Consider the following 9,583-nt stretch of genomic DNA (forward strand, 5'->3'; position numbering starts at 1 on the left):
ACAGCTGTGCTTTCTCTTGGGAAGGGGAGAGAGGGGCCTGGTCGCCCTGGGTAAGTTCAAAGCAGACCTGTGAAGTGAGGAGGCTGGAGCAGGGCTGGGGGAGGAGGTGAGAAGTCAGCAAGGGGCAGAGAAAGACCAGCTTCCACTTTGATGTCCTCCACCCAGAGCCTGGGGCAAGGTCTGGGCAGGTCCCTGCAGACCGGGGAATTTGGGCTTTCTCCCTCACCCACCCACTGCAAGCCCTTAGAGCGATCCAATTAACCACCTTTTCCTGTCCCACAAGGGGGAGGCTTACCCAGCCCCCGACCCAGGCACACACTGGCGCATGAACGCATGCACGCACCCAATATACACTCGTGCTCCAAGAGCACGCAAGTCCCGTATGCTCACAAGCGGCCCCACGGCACACACAAACCCTTCCCGTTTGTGCACACAGCCACACACAGTCACGGGCTTGGGGCCAAGCCAGTCTCTCTTGCTTTCTAGGCCAGGAACAAACTCGGGGCTTTGAATCACTGACTCCAGAGGGCCCCCAGCAGTCTGTGCTCTCCTCAAAGGGATCTGCAGCTGGCCTGGGGCGCTGTTCTGCCTGGAGCCCTTCATGCCAAGTCCCTCACAATACCCTGAAGAAATCACCCAGGAGAGAGCCGAGTCCCCCAGGAAACCAGTCGGCCTCTCCAGGGCAGGCCAGCCCCTGGGGACACTGGCCAACGGCCGTGCCCTCGCTGCTGGTTTGCCAGATGACTCAAGGCAGATTATTCTGGAGCAACTTAGCAAAAAGATGTCCTTGTTAATGCAGTAGAACAGCCCCTGGAATGAAGAAGACCCAGTCTTTCCCATCCTTTTCCTGCATACATTCCCAGAGCTTTAATTCAGCGGGCATTTACCTGGCACCCACTTGAGGAGAGGAGTGGGGGCAGGGGGGTGGGTACCAAAATGAAAACAGGGGTCTGGCCAGGTGCTCTCTGTCTGGTGAGGAATTGCTTCTGAGCCCTGGGGACACAGAAGGTCAGGCTTCAGCTACTGGTTCTGTTTACTAAACTTTCATCTCGATGTTGCACGGACAGGGACCTTAGGTGTCAGGCTGGGTGAGGAGTGTGACGCTAGCTTGATTCTCCTCCTTTCAGGCTGTCATTGCTGTGGGCACTCAGACCCCCTGGTTCCAGCTGGAGCTCCAGCTTTTGGCTGGAGGTCAGATCTTTTCTGCGCTTCACCCACTCTGGCCCCCCTATCAGTGGCCCCCTCCTAGTCTTGCCTCCCAATTCTCTCCCGTTTTGACTAGCCTGGTTCCTCAGGTGACATTAACCGCTTCTTACCCCCTCAGAGGTACAGGGCCTGGAGACCAGAGCCCTAAGGAGATGAACCCACGTCCCCTCCCACGGGGTCTCTGTCTGGCTCACGATCCAAATGGGAATAGCCGTGGGGAGAAACATGATTTTGGGGACACTCTGAGCTCGCTGGCTCTCCTTCTTCTATGTTCTTAGCTGCAAAGGGCCCAGGTGCCTATGTCTTTCTGGGAGAACCAGAGAAGATTTGGATTACCTGGGGGTCTTGAACTTGGCCTTTATCTTGGCGTGTTCTGAGCAGCTCTTTGTATTCATAACAGGTGCTGTCAGTCGTGACCTGACCTGAGCCAAACTGGTTCCTGTGCACCTCAGGTCCCTTTTGATAGGTCAAGGTTGGGGTAATCTGACATGTTTTCACCCAAGCTTACTGTCGGATGAATGAAAGCCGTTTGTCCACCTGTACAGACTTCTATTAGACAAACATTCCAGGGCAAGCAGGCCCTAAGCAGTTCCAACTCCTGTGTACTCTGAGGTCAACCTAACTCCCGCTCTGGGTCGTATTGGGTGTCCTGACCGCCATTTTGCAGACTGCCAAGATTCCAGATGCTGGGTCCTATTAGCTTTCCTGCTGGCCTCAGGCGACCAGGAGTCTTTATTGGGAATGACCGGCCACAGAGCAGTTTCTGGATCAAGCTATGGTTCCATCCCTAAGGTACAGTACAGACTATTGTCTGGCCAGGGTTCTTGTAACCTGTTCAACCTTGGGAGTGGGGGAGTGGAGAGTATCTCTAAAATATTTTAGTCCATCTTTTAAAAATTTTGCTCAGAGAGCTTCTTTTATTTTTATATTTTTAAGTTTATTTATTTTGAGAGAGAGAGAGAGAGAGCACGCGTGGGGGGGGAGGTAAAGAAAGAGAGGAGAGAGAGAGAGAGAGAGAGAGGAAATTCCAAACAGGCTCCATACTGTCAGCACAGAGCCCAACTCAGGACTTGATCTCATGAACATTGAGATTATGACCTGAACCAAGATCAAGAGTTGGATGCTTGGGGCGCCTGGGTGGCTCAGTCGGTTGAGTGTCTGATTTCAGCTCAGGTCACAATCTCGCGGTCCGTGAGTTCGAGCCCCGCGTCAGGCTCTGGGATGATGGCTCAGAGCCTGGAGCCTGCTTCCGATTCTGTGTCTCCCTCTCTCTCTGCCCCTCCCCCGTTCATGCTCTGTCTCTCTCTGTCTCAAAATAAATAAATGTTAAATTTTTTTTTTTTTAAATTAAAAAAAAAAAGAGTTGGATGCTTAATGGACTGAGCCACCCAGGTGCCCCACTGAGAGCTTATTTTAAAGTAAATGACAGGTATCCTGGCATTATTCCACATTTCTATAATGCTCAGCAGATGACAAACCCCTAATTCGAAAAGGGTTGGGGTTTTCTTTTTCTCTTCTTTCTTTCTTTCAGGGGGAGGAGAACTTAAGAGGTTTTAGTTCATGTGCTCAAGCCTTGGTTCAAATCCCGGCTCTGACAATTCCTAGCTGAGTGACCTTGGCCAAGTTACCTCACTTCCCTGTGCCTCAGTTTCCCGGTCTGTAAGTTGAGATTAATGACAGTGCCTACTTCCTAACACCGTTGTGTTGATTGAAAGAGATAATAAACACATATTAAACGCATAGCATGTTTAAAGAGCTCCTGGCAGGGAGGAGGTGCTGAATATGGAGAAACACACCCAGTTCTCCATCCAAGACTCGGGGTCTGTCTTGTCCTGCTCTCTCGCCATCTCCCCTGGGTCTCCCCATTGCACCCCGAGACTTTGGCCGTGTTTGCTGTCATTTCTCCGTCTTTGCATTTGACGTTTCTTGTTCCTGGCCCATCCTCCCTGTTGCCCTCTGCCTTACATTTTTGGCAAGCTCCTGTTCAAAGAGCACAGAGTGGGAGTGGCAGAGGACACGCTTTACTTGTTGTGACCTTCGCTTTTTTAATTTTTAAGTGTTTACTTACTTTTGAGAGAGAGAAAGAGAGAAAGAGCACGTGCACATGGGAGAGCAGCAGAGAGAGGGAGAAAGAGAATCCCAAGCAGACTCCGTGCTGACAGGCAGAGCCCTACGTGGGGCTCGAACCCACAAACCGCGAAATCATGACCTGAGCTGAAATCAAGAGTCCGTCACTTAACCGACTGAGCCACCCAGTGCCCCACCCTTTGTTTTTGTTGTGTTTTTGTTGTTTTGTTTTAACGGGATGAATTTCCCAGATTTGCAAATCCGGACATTTCTCATAAAATCCAGAATTTCAAAATTATGTAGAAAATCAGAGCGCTTGGCAATGTCGGGTCCCACGTTTCTGCACGGCAACCAGGGACTGAAGCTTAGGAGGGCTCCTCTTGATGGGGTGTGCTTGCTCTGGTTTGCCACAGACTACCACTCCCTATTGTCCCACAATAGCTTTTTTGCACACGTACACTCTTCACCGGGTCCTTGTGGGCATTTGAGTTGGGGGCCCCTACTTTAAGGCCCCGGCAAGGTTTTCTGACCAACCCTCCCTTGAGACAAGGGATTCTTGTTTGGTAAGCCCTTTGTTTTGGATGAGGCCAAGACTTTTCTCCTGATTTTGTCTTGTTTTATCCCTGCCCAACCTGAGATGGACTCCTCCAGTCTTGGGGGGCACAGTTTTAAATCGTATCTTGTGCATCCTTCTCTCCTTCTCTCTTTCCTGCCCAGAGGTCCTGGAAGGGCAAGCAGACAGGGCAAAGTGCATTTGTATGGGACTGTGCCCACAGCATCCCCTCAGTGACCGCCCCTTTCTCTGCCTCCCTCTCTGGCTGCATGGTCTAATAGAGACCTGGTCCCCAAAGGGCAGGAAGAACCTGAACACTGAAATGTACCTGGGTTCTTCTTTTCCCTCGCCCACGAGTTCGTCCATTGTACATTGCTTCTCTCAACAATCATTTAATGATCACTTACTACATGGCAGGAGCCGCGGGTGCTTGGAGACGAAGAAGAAAAGCGAACAATGGAACTGTAACAAAATTCATCTTGTGACTTTGAGTAAGACACTTACCTTGTTAAGCCTCAGTTTTCCCACAGATTTAACAACTTGATTTCATGACTTTTGTCTGAGGTTTCTTCCTTCCGGGACTTTGTCCTCCACCCTCTGAAACTTCCAATGCCATCTGCAAACGGCAGTCTGCTAACAGATTATGAATTCTAGAGAAATCCCCTTAACCGTGTCTGTAAAACAACAAAAGTTCCCAGAGGGAGGGTCAAAGTGGAGGTGTGAAGGAGGATGACCGTGGAGTGAAGTCTGGTCTGGGTGGGGGCTGGAAGGGCAGGAGGGGCGGGTGGGGGCCAGACCTGCCTGCCAGGAGGGCTTGCCAGATGCTCAGAGCATCCTGCGAAATCTCACACCCTCCTTGCCCGCCCCCCCCTCCCCCCCTTCCTGGCTCCAGCTCCGGCTGGATTTCAATCTGCATAATTTGTCCCATTTAGAGGGGAGGGGAGGGGGTGAGAGTAGGAAGGTGGGGAGGGTTGGGGAGGGGTGCTCCAAAGGCCAGAGGAAACCAGGGACTAGAGGCTGGGGAGAAGGTGGGTGGTAGCCAGAGGGTGGAGGCGGGGCTGGGAGGGAGGAGAGCCGGCTGCAAACCTCAGATAACATTCTGCCCAGCTCGGCTCGGCAGGGCTCAATTCGGTCCACTTGCCCGGGGACAAGAGGAAACAAACAAACAACAAAAAAAAGTGGGCTGTAACTTAAAGATCTTAAGACTCCCAAGTGAGGGGTGGGTCTGGAGGTGGGTGGGAGGAGGGAGTGACCAGACAAGGAGGAGACAGAGGCTCAGGAGGGCGCAAGGAAGCCTCTTAGCTGAGGCTGGGGCCAGGCGAGGAGAGGGCGGAGGGACGTCTGCAGGGGCAGGCACCCTCCAGAATCCGGAGGCAGCTTCTCCTGCTTGCCGGGAAGGGCTCTGGACACCCTCAGCCCCTTCTCGCCTGCCCCCTGAGGCTCGGGCCAGAAGCCCAGGGCGGCCGCCGGGGTCGGGGCCGCAGCCACGGGGCTGGTACCCGCGGGAGCCCCTGCCCCGTCTTCTCTCCGCGGCCCAGCATGGAGGAGGCCGGCGACTTTGACACCTACTACGGGGCAGACAACCAGTCTGAGTGCGAGTACACGGACTGGAAGTCCTCGGGGGCCCTCATCCCCGCCATCTACATGCTGGTCTTCCTCCTGGGCACCACGGGCAACGGCCTGGTGCTCTGGACCGTGTTCCGCAGCAGCCGTGAGAAGAGGCGCTCGGCCGACGTCTTCATCGCCAGCCTGGCAGTGGCCGACCTGACTTTCGTGGTGACCCTGCCGCTGTGGGCCACCTACACGTACCGGGACTACGACTGGCCCTTCGGCACCTTTGCTTGCAAGCTCAGCAGCTATCTCGTCTTCGTCAACATGTACGCCAGCGTCTTCTGCCTCACCGGGCTCAGCTTCGACCGCTACCTGGCCATCGTGAGGCCGGTGGCCAACGCTCGGCTGAGGCTGCGGGTCAGCGGCGCCGCGGCCACGGCCGTCCTGTGGGTGCTGGCCGCCCTCCTGGCCGCGCCGGTCATGGTGTTCCGCGCCACCGGGGACCTGGAGAACACCACCAGGGTGCAGTGCTACATGGACTACTCCGTGGTGGCCGCCTCCGGCTCCGAGTGGGCCTGGGAGGTGGGCCTGGGGGTCTCGTCCACCGCCGTGGGCTTCGTGGTGCCCTTCACCGTCATGCTGACCTGCTACTTCTTCATCGCCCAGACCATCGCCGGCCACTTCCGCAAGGAGCGCGTCGAGGGCCTGCGGAAGCGGCGCCGGCTGCTCGGCATCATCGTGGTGCTGGTGGTGACCTTCGCCCTCTGCTGGGTACCCTACCACCTGGTGAAGACGCTCTACACGCTGGGCGGCCTGCTGCGCTGGCCCTGCGACTTCGACCTCTTCCTCATGAACGTCTTCCCCTACTGCACCTGCGTCAGCTACGTCAACAGCTGCCTCAACCCCTTTCTCTACGCCTTCTTCGACCCCCGCTTCCGCCAGGCCTGCGCCTCGGTGCTCTGCTGGGGCCAGGGCCGGTGCGGGGCTGCGGCCCACAGCGGCAGCGGGGAGAAGTCCGCCAGCTACTCCTCCGGGCACAGCCAGGGGCCCGGCCCCAACGCAGGGAAGGGCGGAGAGCAGATGCTCGAGAAGTCCATCCCCTACAGCCAAGAGACCCTGGTGGTGGACTAGGGCTGGGGTCGGAGGGGAGCCCGGTGCCCTCCGCCTGCCCCGGCCTCTGCCCCCGCTCTCTGAAAGTCAGATAGCATGATAGCACCTTCTCCCTTGCTCTTGGCCCTCTTCCCTGCCGCCCGCCTCCCTGCCCGCTCCTGTGGTCCTTCCTCTTCCAGTCTTGTTCAGATGTGTGTAGTTTAGTGGAAGGAGACTGAGCCCTGCAGACCCCTGCTCGGCCGCTCGGTGTCGGTGAGATGGACCTTGCACCAGTCTCTTGGCCTCTCTGAGCCTCGGTTTCCCCATTTGTATGAAATGGGGGAAGTCACGCTGGCTCAGCTGACTGGTGGCTTGCCCCCACCCCTTTTCACGGCTCTCCAGCTTTTTCTTCCCCCTCCTTTCCCCCTAATTTTCTCTCCCCATGTCCCTGTCCCTGCTTCCCCTCTCTCTGCACTTTCCGTTCTGAATCCTCTCCAGCCACCCCCTCCCTCAGTCCCTCCTTCTTCCCCTTTTTACCTCCCGGGTCTGCAGGGCTCCTAAGGGTTAAGAATCCTGAAGCTTGCACACAGGGCCCCTGCTGCAGCTCTGTCTGGTTCCCTGAGAGGGCAGGAGGGGGAGAGAGCAGCAGGGACGGGACTGGAGGGCTGGTGCCAGCCAAGGGTTAACTCCAGGCTCTGCAGCTGGGAGCTCCAGAACTTTCTCCCAAACTGGATCAGTTCACTGTGTTTTCGGGCACTAGGTTATCCCAGACGGGTGCCTCCCTTCCTGCGTCCCCCTCCCTAATGCCAACAAGATATGCTTTTTATAGATTTCCTCAGACCCTCTCGCTTAGTCTCTTCATGGCAATCGGAAGGCTACCATATTTGATGAAGGGAGGGCTCCTTGTTTCATTATATGAGTGGGGGAGGGGTTGGGAGGGGAACATGGAGGAAGAAGGGAGTCTGTATTTAGTCTATATGCTGCTTGGCTTCCCTCTCTGATTCCTCACCCCTCCAGAGCTGTGAGTTGCAGGTCTTATCCCCGTCTCCCCCCTACACCCTGTCATCCCCAGACAGGAGGCTTTTTTCTTGAGCACTGGTGCTTCTTGGTGCCAAGAGTTGTGTGTGTGTGTGTGTGTGTGTGTGTGTGTGTGTACATAGATGAAGTCATTTGTCACTTGGGTGAACTACCCCCTACTCTCTACCACACCTCCACTCTTCACACAATATCCTTGGGGGAAGAGGGACATATTGAGGCAATATAGAGTAAAAATGAGTCCACCCCCCACTGGATTTGGGGGCTCTGACGGCTGGTCCGTGCTTTAAGAGAGAAGTCTATGTTACTGCTGGGGCCCCTCTGGGGAGATCTGTCCCCAGGACAGTGGCGCCCAAGGCCTGGGGAAACCCGATGTGATGGGTCCCATTCTTCCTAGTTCCATGAGGGAAGCAGGAGGTGGTAAAGAGCTTCCCGTGGCCCCCTTTCCACACCTCCCCACCCTGCTTCGAGTTTAGCCTTTTCCCAGGTCTGTGGCCCTCTCTCTAAGGAGGCTGCCTTCTTGCCTGGGGTGAAAAGAACTGGGTGGGTTTTTTTCTCATCTCACCATCTGGACAGGAGCCCCTCGGCAGGGCTGAGGGCATGACTTCATGGCACCAGAGAGGCCTCAAGGACAAAATTGATGGTGGGGCCTTTGTGAGCCCAGGGGCAGGGGTGTGTATATTCCAGGTTTTGTTCTCAGAGGACTCCGGATGGGATGTGAAGGATGAGATTTGCACCACGGAGGCAGGAAGAGCCCAGCTTGGTGTAAATGGAGAGCTTGACCATCCCTGGGATGGCGCCAGCCCTGGGAGCAGAGGAAGGAGGAGAAAGGAAGACACTCCTCTCAGCTCAGTCTCCCCCTCACAGGCCAGAATCTTCCCTTCTCAGCCCAGCACTGTCCTCAAAGCATGCTGTCAAGGCTGGAGGAAGCTTCCAGAAGGGAAGCTTCCGAGACTCTCCTCGGTGACCCCAGAGACCTCTTTCCTGGAACTCATCGGTGGCCCCGGACAGAGGGTGGAGGCTACCCCGTCCCCTACCAGCCCCTTCTTCTTCATAACGTCTCTGCTACTTTCTGACTTTGTTAGTCACTGAGGTTCATTAAATAAATCTGTTTTGTGTAACTCTTGTGTCCAGAGCTTCTTCTCACACAAGTGTCTTGGGATGGGGAAAGGCCCCCAGTTTGCAAATGGTGCAGTGGGAGGTGGCGTGGGCATGGCTGAGGGGGCACAGGAGGAAAGTAGGGGCTAACGGGAGTCAGGTGGGAAACTAGAAAGGGAGGGGGGAGGTGGGAAGAGCACGGAGAGATACACGCCAGGGCAGGGCAAGGGTTGGGAGTGAGACCAGGGGAGAGCACAGGAAATAAAGCAGCTCAGTTTTTGCTCTGAAAAGCTGTAGAGCCAATGGGCCCATACTTTGGAGTGCACCCATTCATTCATTCACTCATTCACTCATTCACTCATTCATTGTTCCGTGAGCATGCATTCAATTTATTATTTTTTTTAATTTATTTTTTTTTTTCAACGTTTATTTTATCTTTGGGACAGAGAGAGACAGAGCATGAACGGGGGAGGGGCAGAGAGAGAGGGAGACACAGAATCGGAAACAGGCTCCAGGCTCTGAGCCATCAGCCCAGAGCCCGACGCGGGGCTTGAACTCACGGACCGTGAGATCGTGACCTGGCTGAAGTCGGACGCTTAACCGACTGCGCCACCCAGGCGCCCCCATGCATTCAATTTAGATCAGAATTTCGGGTGCCTGGTCTCCAAACAGTCACTCCGGATGTTTTCAGATACCCACTCCTGAGCGGCACCCCTGACCTACAGAATCAGGATTTCCTGGACTACCCCTCCAGAGGCTCACGACTGCTAAAAACTCCTCACGTGATTTCTGGAGGAGGCCAGGTTTGGGGATGTCCGCATCCACACAGATTCTCTGGGCAAATTAAGGTGGGCACAAAAGAGCAGAGAGTCAGAGATGGATGGTCACTGATTTGGGGGAGAAAGAGTCTGAAATGCAATCCTTGGGGAGGGGGACTACTCAGTCCAGAGGTGTTCCTCATCTTCTCTGAAGATTTCGGGCACT

At 55.1% G+C, this 9,583-nt stretch overlaps 1 protein-coding gene across 1 annotated transcript; it reads left to right on the forward strand.

Moving 5' to 3' along the window:
* The first annotated feature begins 5,075 nt into the window (after positions 1 to 5,075).
* On the forward strand, positions 5,076 to 8,622 carry APLNR (apelin receptor). The gene has a single exon (XM_040495136.1). It carries the CDS (start codon positions 5,366 to 5,368, stop codon positions 6,506 to 6,508), a length of 1,143 nt encoding a protein of 380 aa, XP_040351070.1. The 5' UTR covers positions 5,076 to 5,365; the 3' UTR covers positions 6,509 to 8,622.
* Positions 8,623 to 9,583: the final 961 nt, after the last annotated feature.

Source organism: Herpailurus yagouaroundi, unplaced genomic scaffold, assembly GCF_014898765.1.
Source record: "Herpailurus yagouaroundi ecotype Mexico unplaced genomic scaffold, PumYag 187, whole genome shotgun sequence".
Classification (NCBI taxonomy): domain Eukaryota; kingdom Metazoa; phylum Chordata; class Mammalia; order Carnivora; family Felidae; genus Herpailurus; species Herpailurus yagouaroundi.

Excerpts from the sequence above, each read along its gene's own strand:
- APLNR (XM_040495136.1), top strand. The coding sequence starts at position 5,366 with ATGGAGGAGGCCGGCGACTTTGACACCTACTACGGGGCAGACAACCAG.